Genomic DNA, 17909 nt, shown 5'->3' on the forward strand with positions numbered 1-17909 from the left:
CCCGTTAACGACAGAAAAAGAGAATCCATAGATTCAGTTCGTTGGTATATATCATAATCTTTTCCGGTATATTCTTAATATATTTCGTAGAAAAATTAGACCATCTTAGGATTGCGACAGGTTACCCGTCAGCCCATGCTCAAATTAACACATGCACTGTATAAGACTATACATTTTTTTCTAAATACGCATGCTCAGACATCACCAACATATTTATATCTCTATGAAGAAATATCTACCTGTTCCTTTTTGTTGCAGTAGTTACCCTGGTTCCCATGACAATTCCACACGTCTGCCATAACTTCGAAAAGGTCGTTGGTCTCAGCCTGTCGAAGGATCCACAAGAAGTCATGGAAAAGTTTAGGAATTGTTGTCAAGGTATCGTTGTGTGTAGCGAGTTTGAGCAGCCAATGACTGATGTCCACCTTCGTGACCAAGACAGTTTCTCCTTCTCGCAAATCATATTCAAACTTCAGACTTCCAGATTTCTTGTCACGCATTTTACGGTTGACATTGCTTTCGAGGAGATCTCTTGTTTCTTGCAGAATCAGGTGTTGGCTGAAAAAGTAGATTCGTTGATTGTTTGAACAAATGAGAATTATGCATCTTCTCTTATAAAATAACCACGAAGATATTAGATGTATTGAAAATTTATTATTGAAATCCTTTATCTAAAAAAATTGTAATTTCGGGAAGGAATGTGCAGTTTGGTTTTAAAATGACACCAAGAAGGACATTCGGTTTACAACAAACCCTATTGTTGTACTTTAAAATCAAATGCCCCGTAAAACATAAAACATTATCAACACATTTAATAGAAAAAGTCGTTTAAAGACGATGTTTTGCCACACATGGTTATAACATCCTTACCTTATATTTGTCATACATGTTAACACCTCGGGCCCTTCACGTGCAAAGGGAACAAACTGTTGTTGCTGAAGACAAGTTGTTTCCTCAAGTCTGTGACTTTCTCCTAATGTGTGTTCACATTTAATTGTTGAGTTGAATGGATAAATCACCTGTCAATCAAAATAGCAATGTATATACATATTCATTGACCATGAACCTTTGTTGAGGTATAAGGTGTTACAGCGCCCTATAAGAATGAGTATTGACTGAGGGCGTAGCCCGTTGCCAATATTTAGATTTTATATGGACAATGAAACATCATATTGACAGAATCAAAGGTTCTTAATTTTGATGTTAGATATACAATCATTATCGGAAAGGACCACCTATTGTAAATGTTAATTACGAGAAGAACGACAGCCACAAGACGCCATCGTGGGAAACTTAACATTTGGGCAATGGGTTAAAAAGATCGACAAGGTTCTGATGTCATAATAGTAATATCGACTAGGTATTTCTAAACAATGATGTCATCGAGTCGATATACTATACTATGTGCATGTATATCGATTTGCACATGACCACGTATTAGTCAATAAGAATAGTCGAAACGTAGAGCATATATAACATATATCAAACATAATAATATAGAAACATGGTCAGGGGAAATGGTTTGTTTTGTCTTTTGTTTTACATCTACATCTGACTTACATTCTGTAAATTCTTCGCAATTTACATATCTATGATTTTTTGCCGATGACATTTAAAATCATTCAACTAATGACACATCCTAAATTCTGCATTAAAACAAATATTTTTATTTGTATATATACAAATGTCTACCTTATACAAGGGCATTAACTTACCTCGTCGATTTCCTTATGTAGGTAGCCCCCATAAACCCTCTTTATAATAGATAGTATATTATTTTGGTTGTAGCTGTAGTGAGGAACCTGGCATCGAGTGATGTCCCTTGACGTCAGTATCTTATATGGAGATTCTACTTTATACTCTGTGGGACAGGAGCCGAATAAATCTTCCTGTAAAAACAGAAGGAATGGATTTTACAGTAAACATGAAGAATAGTGGTTCCTCTATATCTTGATATTAAGAAAAATACATCTATATGCATGTTTACAGATACCTAAAAAAATATGAACATTTTAAGACAATATTTTAACCATAATTGTTCTGCTTGATTCCATTTTGATGCATTTTAACAAAATTTATATAGCAATTTATGCTTCAACTGTAGACGTTTAAATAATAAATTGTTTTACCATTATGTAACAAAGTGCAGGATGCAGGATTTTATATTAAATCACTTCCTCCATCGGGGATCAAACTAGGGACCTCTGGATTACTAGTTTTACATGTACATTCAACCAATCGAGCTAATAAGAAGCTCCCTCTAGTTAAATTGCAGCTAGTATGGACCAGGGTTACAAATAAATATACGTACTGAGGACTTCAGACATTTTTATTACAAACTTACAATGGTCATTGTATGCGTCTCGTCCCCGGGTTCGTCTGTGACGAGTTTGATCTGGAGCGCTGACAGAATCCCTCTCTTGATGTTGAGGACATCGATGGACTCTACGTTATCGACTACAATGGTGTGAGGTCGAATCGTCCCACGTCCAAATTGGAAGTACAACTCCCTGCAGTGGCAAGATATATACAAAAAGATTTTTATGATAGTGAACGATGTCGCAAAACATAATTAACAGTTAACATATTACAAAAATGGCAAAAAAGACCAGTTATTTCTTTAATTGTTTTAATGCTATGTATCTAAAAATGAACATCAATATTCATGGATTTATTGATATCGTTAACATATTATAATTACAAACGGAGATTGCATGACGAAATTTATTACAAACCATACTGCTAATTATATCTATTTAATCTCCAACAAGTTTTAAATTGGAAAGTCAGATAAATAAAGAAAGAAAGAAATATTATGGAATGAGAAAGGCGACCCAAAGAATATTACGTTATCTTTTTTTGTGAACGTCGTAATGTGTCTCGCTCTCATATTGAGGAACATAGCACATTCTTGATTCAGATGATATTTTACCTGCCCAGAAGACTAGTAATTTCTGCTGACAAAGTTATATCTTTGATGTAAACATCCTCATCCCCTGGTTGTCTGTGATAAAGTGAGCACATTGTGACCTACAATATACATCATCGTCATGAAAATACTTACAAGGTAATATCAACTGCAAATAAAAATGGTCTACTGTATTTTATTAATACATTTTAATGTTGCATTTCTTAGAAATATATAAGTTGATGTAGTTAAATGATAAAAAGACCTGTATCTTAAATATGTGTCCATTTCCTATGTGATTTTATTAATCTCATGTGAAATGAACACTCTTTTAAGATTATTATATATGTACAAGTATAGGGCAAATCCTTTTCTCAAATATTGAATAAGATGAAAGGAGTCAAATCAATTTCTATTTTTTTTTTTCATTTATTTTTAAAAAGTTACATATCAGCATAAATAGCATGCATGGTGACATGCTGAATCGAAGCTTTTAACTTGTTGTAAACAAGGAACAGCAATTTCTGATATACCAAGGGCGAGAATTCATTGATTCATTCGATTGGTCAGTTGTTCAAATCAAATCAAAGTTGATATGACACTGACAATACGATACCCACTGCAATTAAAAACGAGAGCACTGATATAACGGATGACTGTTACCAGTGTCAAATATATACGGATTGTATTTAAAAGAAGCACACTTACATTCAAGTAGGCTTCACACTTCCTCCTCGCCTCGACCACCACCTCACAGTCCAGTTTAAAGGCAGATTTGGACGCTGTCGTGCCGACAAATGACGTCTCTACTGCGGTACTGTAGTGGTACAGGTACTGATGACTGCGATGGAACCTCACCTCTATGAATAATACACATAATAAATTGTTTAGAAATATATTTCTGTATTGTTTAATAGTTTCATCTATAATACCTTATAACACATATATTTTCATTATATCATGGAAATATTTTAGTATAAAGAGAGTTACAACACTCCAGGCAATTACAAATGTTATTTTTTAAAACAAACAATTATTATCGGTTTGATATGAATTATTTGTGAGTATTTCTTTTGCAGTTTGGAAATTTGAAATTATTTCGTAGGTAGAAATCTTAATGGTTCATCTTTGTAAGAATATCGTATTAACTAATGTTACATTTTATTGCTGGTTATAGAGTATAGTAGAACAAAATTCACAATTAACGACTATCTACATGATAGTACAGAATAGCATATGTGCAGTAATCTGTCATTGAAAAAAACGGTTAAAAAAATAAATAAATTTTTGACTTCTTACCATTTCTGTCACAGTCCACTGGCTTTGTAATTCGTGCTTCAAACGCTCTAGCTTCTAAAAACAAACAAAAACATAACACATACAAAGACTATATATGGTTAGGGCAAATATTTGTACGTTAATCTTCCTACTCTATCAAGGCGAATAACGTTAATATTTTATTTCTAAGATTTTTATGGAAATTATTATTAATGTATAAAAATATTACGTGATTCACCTTTATTGGCTTAACAACAATATTGGTATAAAATAGAGAATAATACACAAGAGTAGTTAGAAGTAGAATATATCATATATCTTATAAATTTGTGCTTAAAGTAGGCATAGAAAGATGTTATTTTAATAAGGACAAATTTATTCACACTTCGAGTGAAATACATCCTGTATGACGTCATGACAAAACTATGATGATGTCACGTCATTAGCATTCCAATGTGCCGAGTTAACGATGCCGAGCATTTATCTAACGTCAAAATACAACAGAAAGTGAACAGGCAAGAGAGAAAATTAAGCATTCACCCTCATAACAGAGATAAAAACAAGGAAAATCTCAAACCGAGTGGTAAAATAAACTGCCAAACATTCGTGATGCCTATTGTTTTACAACTTAAGAATATTACCCATCGCGTTGAGATTTCCTTATGTCACCTCAAGGAGGTGAAAGATTGTATTAGCCTATGGCTTATGTCACCCATTTAGCATAAGAGTATAAACTTTTGATATTTTTTTTATATTTTGTATATTTTTTATTGTTTTATTGCATCCCCTCAACACTTATACTTTATCTTATTCTAGGTCCCGGATCTAGCGTAGGAAAGTATGGCGTCGCGAACAATACCCAGGTTTATCTCCTTTTCCTTCTAATTTATGAAAAATAATATTATTAAGTTATGAGTATTTAGAGAGAAAAAAATCACACTAAATTACTTACCCCAGAAAAGACACAGTAGCATTAAACAAATCGTCAATCCCTCCATACCTGATGTCATCCCTGTCTGAGTGAATGTGACTGAAGACAACCGAAATGTATGTCGGTGACCTTGCGTAACGCCTAATACTTACAAACAATATCAGCTGTGATAGAAAGAGGTTAATGACAAGCGAGACGTCAGATAAGGATATGCTGTTTTTGCAGTTCTAAATTTGATAGTGTGAAGTGGAGAGGAGTTGGGTTTCCACTAGTGGTCCAAGTCTTATGACCTTTAATAACCTTTACACTATATACGTGCTGTATGGAATGTACATAGCATTGACCTATGTGTGTTCGACATGAAAAAATATCACTTAAGATCACTTTATTTAGAACGGGACCGAGATTCAATGTATTTTTTGTCTAACATCGTTAGCCATATTTAGAATGATATAAATTCTCATCCAGCGGTCATTATTGATGTCATACTAAGTGCCTCAGAAAGACCTAGAAATCTAATATTATTTATCAAAAATTGGTCATTATTATAGCATTAAAAGTAATCGCAACATGTTGATTCGATTTCAAATCATTCACATGAGACAGTTTCATAAAATAACCGGATATGTATGTAGTATTTGGGTGCTACCTCGTTACACAACAAAACGATGGTCCTTCATGTCGTGAATATGTCATAACTGTTTCCCTGTCCATTTTTACATTCGCTTTTGATCTTGAATTGACTGTGATAACCAAGCGGTTAAGATGTTGCGACACTTCACCACAAGTACCCCACTGTTGTGTTTCGAGTTCGAATACCACATAAAGCATATACCAGATACACACAATGACCGCAGATCGGATTTCTTTCTTGGGTTCTCAACCTGTTTAACCTTGCACGATCATAGCTGATTGCACAACAAACCCAAACTATATAGTAAAACTTATTATGTATGAATGTATTAATAGTCGCGAACATAAATTGTAACGAAAAAGTGTCAGATATAGGTCAGGTAAAATTTTTAGACTCTTAAAGTTGTAGAGTCGATGATTTTTTTCTCTTTTTTTCGTTTTAAAGTGTTCTACATATTTTTGCCCGCTTCTGTGCATTTTAAATTTTCCATATTTATCGATTATTGTAAAGTTCGTATAAGTAATTTATCTTTCTCATGTACACGTTTACAATAGCTCCAAAGTTTCCGAGCTGTTATGATCTATTCAGATCTCTACAGGTTTTAAACATGACGTTGACCTGTAGCCGCTTTTCAAATGCATGGCATTCCTTCAGTTCATCTGAATGGTATATTAGAGATTTTATGGATCTGATGCATCATATGTAAGCATCCATCCTCACATTTTTTAGTTATACAACCATTTATTAGTGTGGACATTACATAAAATAAAACTTTAATCGTGAAATGAAATCGTCACAAAAAGTAGTTGGATATGAAGACACGAAATTAAGATGCCGCAAAAATTTGTTGGTTTACAGTAAAGATGTCCAATAAAATTAGTGTAATTCGTCACAGATCTAATATTACTTCAGGTGGCAATCAATTGGGTTTGACCTAGATCTATATTGCCTGTGATATCAATGACCTGGGTTGTTGTTCTTGTACTACATAACACAAGTTTCCATACAAATTCATATCTTATTTTTACTTCCCATAGTTCAAATTATTGAGTTTTACCATATCATATTTAACAACATGTATTTCATATTTCAAAACAAAACATTTCATCATACACATCATTAATACTTTTTGTCAGATTTAAAAAGGACATACACAATTTTGTTATGTTTCATTTTTAATAACACATGTTGACCAAATTCAAGACACGGTATAGAATTTAATGCTGAAAGATACTCCACAGCCGACAGAAACGATAGCCATCACTTGAACAATAACTGATGTAGTTCATTCCACAAAGGGTATAGTACCGTGGATTTAATTCTTAATGTTTCATCTTGAAGTAAAATGAGAAGCTCAATCTTCCCATTTGCGGTAATGGTGTAAAGCAATTTTTGTAACTGAAGAAAAGTACTGAATCGTCTGCTCGTGTTTTTAATAGAAAAAATATAATTGGTCAGCGGTGGAGCATCTCTGCGAGGGCACTATCCCATCCCGAGACAACACTTTGAGGCAATAGTGCCCTCTCAGCCAGGTCATAATGGATTTAGAACATCACCCTCACATGAGACCCGTTTTTTGTCATCATAACAGAAGCACGTCAGGCGACACCTCGCAACGCTATTTTCATTTCCACACCACGTTGTCACATTAAAAGTACAACCTATAAATTGTCGTAGAAATCTGTGATTCTAAAAAATGAGATTCAGCTTCACGAAGATTTAAAAGTAGATCAACACAGTGAACTGTCTTTTATAGAAACGCAACATTTGCTTCCATCCCCACACACAACAGCCTGCCCACAATCTTGACGTCTTGATCGAGGCGCAACGTTGTAATGACGTCATGTAATGGTGACGTCACAATACATGCACGTTCAATTTCGCGCAATTTCAATAGTGCCCGCTTGCCCTGACACTTTTGCAAATTAGAGCCATGTGTGTAGCCAATCAGAATCCAGTATTCTGTCACGTGATGTACTAATCACCATTACTTAGCATGCCTTATCTTGAAAACTGTCCTATATATGTGCATATTTTGGCACTTTCCTCTTTAATAACCAAATTTCATCAATTAAATTATCTCTACCGGAATTCTGTATGGCCCCATGAATGAGAGGGTGCAATATACCCTTAGAAAGATTATAAATTTATATATTCGGAGCTATTCAATATATGGAATAGCTCTGGTAGCATAGGCCAGCCTAGCCCCGGTCCACATTAGCACTTGTTTTGAACCATGAATAAAAATCAAAAATTAAAAATATTCTAAAATAAGTACATCCAATTAATATTGCAGAGATGATTTTCATTTTTTTTAAATATAAACATCACTGAAATGGGTTAGAATTTACAATTATGGGCTACTCAGGAAGTACGTCTTGACTGGAAATACTAGCTTAACTTGAAGCAAAATCCATGGCGCGGATTCGGGCAAAATTATCAAAAAATCTGCAGGATTGACCTATAATATAAATTAGCTTATTTTGCCATTGTGATAGAAATCTTTAATTTAAGTTAGGTCCCAAGAAAAAAAAATCTGCAATAATGTTCATGTAAATTTTTGTAGTTACCATGGTATTCACATGCATTAATAGCACAGATGTTGGCCATATCTTATTCAAGTATCATATTGCTATTTCATATTAATTACACATATTCTTTTATACCGGTGATTTTTACACTTAAATGACTATATTCAGATTTCTAAGGTTTGTGCTTATTTTCATAAAATCTACTTTACACTGCCACCTCCGTGGTCTTTATCTATGTGATTTCCTTCTTATGCAAGTTACCTCCCCTTGTTTTTAGAAGTTGTTAACCGTCCTTGATTAATGTATAGGGCGAGTTTGAATTCTTGATTTGAAAGATGCATGTGAATTCATTCTAATTTTAAATTATCATAATTTTCGTATAGTTATTGTTTCACAATAATGGTTTACTTGATTCAATTTGAAGAATACAAATATGTTAATTCCGTATTTATTTAAACATTTTATCATTTCTGCAGCGGAAATGGTTTAACAAACGTTGTTCATCCTGAGCTGTGTTTTGATATGTTTTACGATAAACCTCAGTCTCTTCTTGCGACGTTTCAGAATCGGAGCAGCGTTGAATATTGCTCCCTTAGTTGCAACCACAAGTTCCACAAGATTATCCTGTAATAGATAATTGTGTTCAGTTAGTTCAAAAATTCAGAAAAATATGAAATATACTGTAGATAGTTTCTTCCCATAGTTTATAAACAGTGCATTATTCAAATTATTATTTACGTAACTAAACACAAATGATAGTCGATGTGATGGTTGCAATGGTCCTCAAAACATCTAGTCAAAAGAAAATGTTAAGTTATAATGTTTCTGTGAACGACGCACTCGTTTTAGCACAATCACTTTCAGCGCAAAATGTAAGAAATGACAACAGAGTGAAAAACAGAATGACACGTATTCTTAATTTGTGTGGTAAACGTACCTCGGGAAGTGGCAATGTGCGGTACGAAGAGAACCAATCCCGATAAATGACGGTATTATCCCAGTTGATACCATTGACTTTGCGTGAAGGGTTTACAGACATGTAATTCCCAAACGAGTTTACCTTTATATCAAAGTCTTTCAATTTATATTTTACATCTTCGCTTAAATATGGTTTCTGGAATGAAAAGATGAAACAAATATGAAGTCTATTATCCTACGGCTTGGTGAAAGCATTCTGTATTTTTATATTAGTTTATGCCGTTATGAATAGCTATGTATTATCAAATCATGTGTTTTCGAGAGCAACGTCAAACTATTTTGTGAAAACGACATGAGTTTTGCTCACAAATAGATGACGTCAAAATATTTGTCTAACAGCAAGGGAGGTAACTCTATAATAAGCAAAGACGCAATAGCCATACACCCAATACATTTGACACCTGGGAATCAGTATCTGGTTAGATAATCTGAATAGCATTGCTGGCATATTCCTTGAGAAAGGAGGTATTCAATTGAACAGTTTTGTAGTCTTAATTTGTGAAATTTACTCGGCTTAAAGTTAGAAAAAATGTGTTCGTATGGTATGATATACCGACTTAACAAGCTCATGTAAAAAGTAATTTTGAAATTTCTAAAAAAATAATAATTTACATCGTAACATTGTATTTTGCCCACTTACTCTCTTCTTGGATATCACCATGACAACCCTCAGAGTGGTCAGACGGTAGGGATAACTTGCCGCCATATCCAACGCCTTGTCCATCGTATCTATGTTCTGAAACCTCTTCCACGCTTGTCTCCATGGTGACGTCCTCATACTAACATCCAAAGTATCCAAAGATACCATGTATCTACGGTTTAGAAAAATAGCACCAATAATTAAGATATAAGTAGACCGTTATTAAACTCGGCAAATATCACTTTAGATGCTTTTTAGAACTAATTGATACAGTACTGTAGAAACACAATCATACCAATCACTATTATAAGGTGCTACATCGTCGACATATGATGCGTATTATCTATTAAACATAGGAGCAGTCTAATCTTTTTTTTTTCCTTAAGTAACACAAGTTAATTACTTTACATTACAGTCACATTAAGAAGATTGAGTTTCTAATTCGATTTCAGAAGAATTTAATTTTGCTTGTAACGAGCATTTTCATTGGCTAAAAATTAAAATTTCAATTCAAAAAATGGCGTCGACATTTGTAACGTCGATTCTAATGACACATATACAATGGCTGTAGATCGAGTCGATCGCTGGCTTGCGTTCGTGACGATCCCTAGTTCGGAACGCGGTTATTCAGTTCCTAATGATTTGGTTCTGCGACCAAGATTCTGTTTATAGCGTGTGGAAGAATTCGTTTACAGAGAGATACCCGAACCTGGACTGTGTGTAAAGTCTTAAGGACGAAGTCTAAAATAGGAGGGAAGACTGTAACAGATCTGTACCAGACCAATCGCCGAAGATATGGTAGCTATAGCTCAATCAGTAGGGCATCCGATTTGTTTGGAGTGCCCCGGGTTCGGGTTCGAGTCTGGATCTGCATTTTTCAATTTCTACTTCACGTGGTGTCTGTTTCGAAGGCACGCAGGTTTTGTCACGATATTAAATAGAACAAGGACGGTGATAATTTACCTTGTAGAGGCCGTTGAGTTTAGAAATTCAGACGAATGTACATCACCCCCATACCCGACGATTCCAAGTTGAACATTTCGTATGTTATCTCTGATAACGTGAAGTAGAGTTTCTATATGAGACTCAATGCTTGGTCGCGACGACCCCAGACTCTCATCAACCACCAGCACAATATCAATAGGGCGTTGATTGTTGCCACTTTGAGATGAAGATCCAAGACTACAATTCACTGTAACGTAAAAAGTGTTTAAATTACATTCCTACAAAGCTTCAATAGGCTAACGAAGTAAAAAGGTGAATTTTGCTAAATTAATGGTGATAGAAGTCCAAACTGTAGTACCACAATATGATGTTTTGTTCAAGTTTCTATTCCGTCTTTGTATATTTAAGAGTTAACTGCTTATGTGCGTCGAGTGCTTGCAACGAGAGTAACGTAATTTGGAAACGACATAAAATTCCATTACACAACAGTGACGTCACAATCAATAACTTCCCCAAGATATATTACTTTTTATTATGCAACAAATATCGAACATTTAGTCCATTGAAACTTTACCATCAAGAATGTCGTAAATGATATTCAAATGACAGGCGTATTGGTATGCACGGATATGCTTGCAAACATCAGATGGCATCCGACCGCAGCTTGCGGCTTCAGCTAAACAACTTTCCTGGAAATGGAAATGTAACGACACACTGCTAACGGAGTTATTTACGCGTGCGATTAAATTCAACCGTAAAAATCAATCTCCACGAAAATATCTTAAAACATTTGAAGTAGAACAATATAACTGTAACTGGCAATTTTATTATATATTTAAATCGCTGTATAAAGGATACGTCATGAAAACGCGTCATGAAAATTAATATGTTTGAAGTAATAGGCCATGGGCTAGGAGAGTCCCACATGCAGCCCCCCCCCCCCCACCCCAACCAATATTTGTTCTTAACCCTTATAACCCACTGATCACAAATGAAAGTGTTAACATTGCACAAGTTGGGATGAACTTCCGGTAATGACGTCATCAAGATGGCCGCCATCTTTAATTTCACTAAAAATTGAAAAATAGTCATAACATTGACATTTATTAACCGAAGTAGACAAATGAGGTATCATGACCATAATAGAACAACGAATACTTATCAGGACCAAATAATCCAAATCCAATATATGTAGTGATGTGTACGCACGAAATAAAAAAAATGATTTTAAGCTCAAAAATAGTGATTTTTCAGTAATGTTTTCATATTTGGCTGGACGCAGCGGAAATGTTTCCCAACAACAAATTATTATTCGTAATCAGTTATTTGATCTTTTATCAATCAGTAAAAACAACAACAAAAACAAAAATATATAGAAATGCAAAAGATAATTATTTTTATACCCTTATTATGTTTACAAAACATTACCGGGAGCGTATAATGGGCATATGCTATTTTTCGAACTCCAAATCGCTGACACTACAGTTTCCTGGTGTCTTATAATTTCCTTAAATAGAACATTTACTATTAACGATTTATAACTAGAAAAAAAATAATGTAAAGATGACAGAATATCTAGGTGGGACAAGTTACAGTTTAACATAATCCATTTTCATGTTTGTGATTTTGGAGATTAGCAGCGTCTCAAAAATAATTATTACAGCACAACACCTACTGATAGCGTAACAAATGTAACCTAAGCTTAGCCTGTGTTTCCGTTCATATCGTTAACAGTTTCCAAAACGTTTGTGTCTTTGAAAATGAGCACATTCATTGTTTATTTCCTATGCATAACATAAGCAAAATGTCAGATGGTTAGTACAGTGTCACATATTTCTTTCACTGGTTCTTAATGATAACCATTATCATTGTGTATGCTTTCTTGCCTCACTGCTCTATCCACTGAAGAGACTCGGCTTGTCTGGTAGCTGGTAGACCAAATAAGAGTAATCGAGATATCAGTATCAAGTTCGTCTTCAAGGTCGATGAGCTTATGTGACACTACATTACCAGTGTTGTTATAGCCCATCCATGGCCAGAGTTCATATCAGGAACAACAGGTTCAGAGATGCTGGATCTCCCTCAGATTAAAACATATCGTAAATGCTGTTTCAGACTTCTACGGCATAATGGAAATTACACCAGATCCACTTGTCTTCGAATGGTGGAATTGGTTCTCCTTAGCACAAAATTCGTATGAAGTATCATGCATCAATCTCGTGGACCCTCGTGCGACCATAAATGGCACAGGTGATATCATCGAGTTCATTAATGAGGCCATAAATGTTAAAGGTTTTTTATTGGTCTGACATTTCCCACTCCCTTGAAGGCGCTGGTTGAGTCACATCTGGTGTATGCCTTAAGAGACCATTAAAGACTCTCCAGAAAAAAATCTCTACAGTGCTCTTCAGACTTTGCAAATAGTGGAACTTCACTGCTGACCTCATTTATGACCTCAAAGAATCCTCCTGTGCCATCTATGGTCACTGAGGGTTCACAAGAATAAGGAATTGTGCTTTATACGAATTAAGGAGAACCAGCTCAACCCTTCGCAGATCTGGTGTCTTTTCCATCATGCCGGAGAAGTCTGGAACATCATATACGATATGTGAATCACTAGGTTGGAAACAGGAAGCACTCCCACATCCCTGAAGCCGATGTTTCTTATGTTAAGCTCTGGCTATGGACGGCTGACAAGTTAGAACCGCGATGGTAACACGGTAATGTAATGTCACATTAGCTCATCAGCTCATCGCGAAGACAAAGAACTAGTGAAAGAAATATGTGACACTAGTAACAATCTGACATTTCCTTACGTTTTACACAGGAAATAACAATGGATGTGCTTATTCTAAAAGACACAAAACGTTTCGGAAAGTGTCATGGTATTTACGGAATGACAGGCTTACCTCAGTTTTAATTTGATACCATATAGCTATTAGTTGGCGTTTTGCTGTAATAATTCAGTTTGAGAGGCTACTAGTTTACAATATTTCGAACATGAAAATGCATTATTTTGAAGTCCCACTAAGATATTCAGCCAACTTTAAATTCAAGTTTTGTTAATATCTAATTCGTCAACAGACACTGTTATATTCTTAATCAGGAAATTCTAGGACACCAGGAAACTGTAGTGTCGGCGGTTTTGTAAAAATAACAACCATATACCCAATATACGCATCCGATAATGTTTTGTAAACCAAATGATGGTATAGCAATAATTCTCTTTTGCATTTCTATATAGTTTTTCATTATTTTTACTGTTTGACAAGAGATTTAATAACTTATTACGAAAAATAATTTGTTGTTGGGAAACATTTTTGCTGCGTCATGCAAAATATGAAAAATTTGCTGAAAATTTACCATTTTTGAGCTTAAAATTTTATCTTTTCATTTCCTTATTTTGGATTATTCGGTCCTGATATGTATCTGTTGTTTTATTGTGGTCATTTTCATACCTCATTTGTCTACTTCGGATGAAAAATGTCAATGTTATGACTATTTTTCACTTTTTAGTGAAATTCGAGATGGCGGCCAACTTATACAATGTTAACATTGGTTTTTGTTTCTGTTGTTGCTTAAACTGATTGATAAGTGGTGGTCAAAAAACTGATAAGAAGTAATATTTTGCTGTTGGGAAACATTTTGCTGCGTCAAGCCGAATTCGAAACATTTGCTAAAAAATACCAGTTTTTAGCTTAAAATCCTATTTTTTTAAGTTCCTGCGTAGAAATCACTACATTTAGTACATCACATGATAATTACTAGGAATGCGATTGGATAACAGCCATATATGGTCTATTTTGCGACGTTTCCCTATCCTTCTTGACTACGGGAGACTATACCTGACTACGGGAACTATACCAAAGTAAAGTCTCCCGGGAATGAGCACGCGACCAAATATATGACGTCATAATGAATGTCATGTGACGTACTAAATCTATTATGGCCCTTTCCCTCGGGACCCGTTCTCCTATAGTGTTGTCTGGCGAGGTATAGTTCCCTCGTCTTCGATAGGTGATACGTATTTGGTGTTCTATTGTGGTCATTTTGATCGGTTTGAAATAGCAGAAAATATATTCAGCAACAGAAAAGCATGTTTATCAATTATATATTTTTATGCCCTCACTTCTCCTATAAAGAAAAATGCAATTTACCAAAAAGTTAAAACTCACCAAAAATAGCTGTTGTGATTCATATGACTCACATGCAGAGTAGTCAGCAGCATGAGTAAATTGTCTAATGCACTCATCGGACATTTCTTTACTACATCGTAGGTGAATGTTGCTCCGAACATGTTGATGCGGTTGTATCGTTTCCTCTAACCGAGATTGGAGGTCAGACCCAGGACGAATACATTTAGGTGGACCACCTACAGTGTAACCGCTGATGAACTCATTGGTATCTTTGGTGATGAATTTGTTGGGTAGTTGGAGGTCTGAGCCTGGCTCACCGTCGTTACTACCCAATAATCCCCACGAGTGGCCATACAGCCCTCCAGACAAAGAAATTTTGCAGACGTCTTGATGTGGGTTGCACTCTACTGTAACGCCATGTATAGTTGTCAAAACTATATCGTTACGGTACGTAAACGCATGAAATCGGTTACCGTGACGTCCCAACGGTAAACGCCTTAGCACATATATGAAAAGGAAAAGAACGAAAAAGACATTAAAATATGCAATTATAGAATGTTGATTGAAGACCATGCTTTGCTTCTTGTGTCCTATAAAGTTAACAAAATGTATTCATCAATTATCGAAATTTTGTTGAGGTCGTTGTTGTGTTACATCGCAATGTTAGAGATAAATAATATCAGAGTGCGTAGCCGGAGGTCATTATCTTATATCATTTTAGGGTAGTATGGCACCATAATGACCGAATTAGATGTTGTTATTTTTTTTTATTAATAATGAGGTTAGTTTAACAAAAATCATTTCGAAGCATTTGAAATGCATGTTGATTATAACCAGAACGGGGCATAGGGACACATATCTGGAAAAAAAGTTTGGGCACTGTTAGTTCACAGGTTATAACACCGAGTCCATATGTTAAATATTGATATCGACGAGACAAACGCAGAACCGAGGCTTACTTACACAGGTCGTGGACAGTTGTCACGGTAGACGTCTCCCCCAAACTCCAACATGACTGACATCTCGCTGGTAACTACACTGATACCCTGACGTGACAACAATAACGCGAACCTCTCACGACTAAAATCTGCTGCTAACAAGTGGATACAGTCAGCCGCTTGGTCATCTACAGATCAAATATATATTTTCTTATATCATTAAATTGGTATAAACATATATCATTTAATGTTATTTTCTTTAAAGTTTTAAACCATTTTAAACTAATACGAAACAAAGTAGATTGTCCATTAGTAGGATTTTAATACATTACTATTAAACCATAAATTATTTTTTGCTTTGAAAGATTATTATAGTAATATTGTAATATTACTATGTTAATTTTTTTTCTTTTTATAGTTGAATGTATGAAATATATGTATTTCACATTGCGGTTTTATACGAGCATTAAAAACCTAATTTTCATTGACATGGGGAAAAAGAGCATATAAGGAAGATTTGTTTTTTAAATTACACACGTGATCACTTTTCCAAAGAATTTCCGTATGCTCATGCTGAACTAGATACTACCTTGAATATGGTATATTTGACCATAGTATGTCTTAATATATTGTCGATTAATGACGAACGCTTTGACAGATCTGTCGGTATCCCGTGGGCCTTCAGTCAAGCGCCTGTACACCCCTTGCAGATAGAGTGCTCCATAGGTTTGTCTTGGGTATTTCTATAATAACACATCCACAATATTAACAGATAAAGCGAATTACTGAGGTGTCGAATTGAACCTAAAATTAACAAGTACTGCTTAGATGCCCGTGTGCCAATTGCTAATATATTTATGTAAAACGTGATTTTTGTTTGCGTTTTTAAAACTCTAAATCAATCTTTATTTAGTGCATTGTCCATTCCAATCGATACCCTACTCAACTTTATCCTATGATAGAACCAGCTGAAAGATTTTTCATTAATAAATATTCAATTCGTATCTATGCTAATTGTAATCAAGCCATAACTTGCTAACAAACTTTATAACACTAATTGAAACTAAACCATTCAAAAAAAAAAATATTGTTAATTAAAACAGCTAATACATTTATTCGATTCTGCTTATTATTCATTTATTTATATGCGTGTTAATTAAAACAGGGCTCGGATTGAGAAAACAAATATTGGATTTTTTAAACTTTTATTTTTTTATTTATGACTTATAAGACAGGTCCTTCAAAAATCAAAGTATCTAGCAATGCAGTATGACGGTTGGTGCTTCAAATTTATAAAACATTTTATTATGATTTTCATTTTTTTTTACTGTTAAAGCGGAATTATTTCTGGTGTGGAATTTTTCGTTTATTTGGCTTTCAATGAATCTTTGCGAATATATATAAATTATATAATGGTAGATATATATCAACAATTTCAGTTTTGACATGTGACTAAGTAGACTTAAGGAGCATAGCGCGGAATGAGCACGCCGCAAACAGTAAAAGCTTCACTAGCGAAAATATTGACACGCGAAATCAATCACGTTTACAGTATATCTTTCATTTAAAAATGAAATGCCTCCTTACTCACATGTAATGCGTAGTATACACCAAGCAGAGGTGTCGAAAACGTGACACTAGATTCATTCATGAGTTTTTCAACAGATGGACGTAGTATGTTTTCAATGAAACGCTCTCCAATCCAGGGCGGTCTCACATCGATCCCGCCTATGACCCGCAGGTTTTTCCCAACATACTCCGACAGCTTCTGTACAATTAAGTCACCTTAAACAAAAACATGCAAATTAGTTTCTAATAATACATTTAATATCCATTAGTTTATTAAGAAACTCTGAAAGTCACACGATGCCCTTGCTGGGTGGATATTTACATTATACAGTAAACATGGTTATAACAAACATCTAGGGACACGTTATAAGCATAGTTCGTTACACACATTTTACAAATATTATATAGTAAACTTGGCGGA

At 34.7% G+C, this 17909-nt stretch overlaps 2 protein-coding genes across 2 annotated transcripts in view; both read right to left on the minus strand.

Moving 5' to 3' along the window:
* LOC138325159 (uncharacterized) overlaps positions 1–5458 on the minus strand; it is a 31739-nt gene extending 26281 nt beyond the window's left edge. Inside the window, exons 1-8 of the mRNA XM_069270633.1 lie at positions 5139–5458; positions 4208–4261; positions 3617–3768; positions 2933–3030; positions 2345–2510; positions 1716–1889; positions 871–1019; positions 240–558 (exon numbers count right to left, since the gene is read on the minus strand). Of these exons, the coding sequence (XP_069126734.1) occupies positions 240–558; positions 871–1019; positions 1716–1889; positions 2345–2510; positions 2933–3030; positions 3617–3768; positions 4208–4261; positions 5139–5196 (1170 nt within the window). The 5' untranslated portion in view covers positions 5197–5458. The remainder of the gene's footprint in view (positions 1–239; positions 559–870; positions 1020–1715; positions 1890–2344; positions 2511–2932; positions 3031–3616; positions 3769–4207; positions 4262–5138) is intronic.
* Positions 5459–8478: 3020 nt separating this feature from the next.
* LOC138325160 (uncharacterized) overlaps positions 8479–17909 on the minus strand; it is a 36395-nt gene continuing 26964 nt past the window's right edge. The window contains exons 33-41 of the mRNA XM_069270634.1: positions 17511–17704; positions 16509–16662; positions 15945–16107; positions 15021–15477; positions 11420–11534; positions 10864–11092; positions 9901–10072; positions 9220–9396; positions 8479–8906 (exon numbers count right to left, since the gene is read on the minus strand). Of these exons, the coding sequence (XP_069126735.1) occupies positions 8769–8906; positions 9220–9396; positions 9901–10072; positions 10864–11092; positions 11420–11534; positions 15021–15477; positions 15945–16107; positions 16509–16662; positions 17511–17704 (1799 nt within the window). The 3' untranslated portion in view covers positions 8479–8768. The remainder of the gene's footprint in view (positions 8907–9219; positions 9397–9900; positions 10073–10863; positions 11093–11419; positions 11535–15020; positions 15478–15944; positions 16108–16508; positions 16663–17510; positions 17705–17909) is intronic.

The sequence above is a fragment of the Argopecten irradians genome, chromosome 6, assembly GCF_041381155.1.
Source record: "Argopecten irradians isolate NY chromosome 6, Ai_NY, whole genome shotgun sequence".
NCBI classification, from domain to species: Eukaryota; Metazoa; Mollusca; class Bivalvia; order Pectinida; family Pectinidae; genus Argopecten; species Argopecten irradians.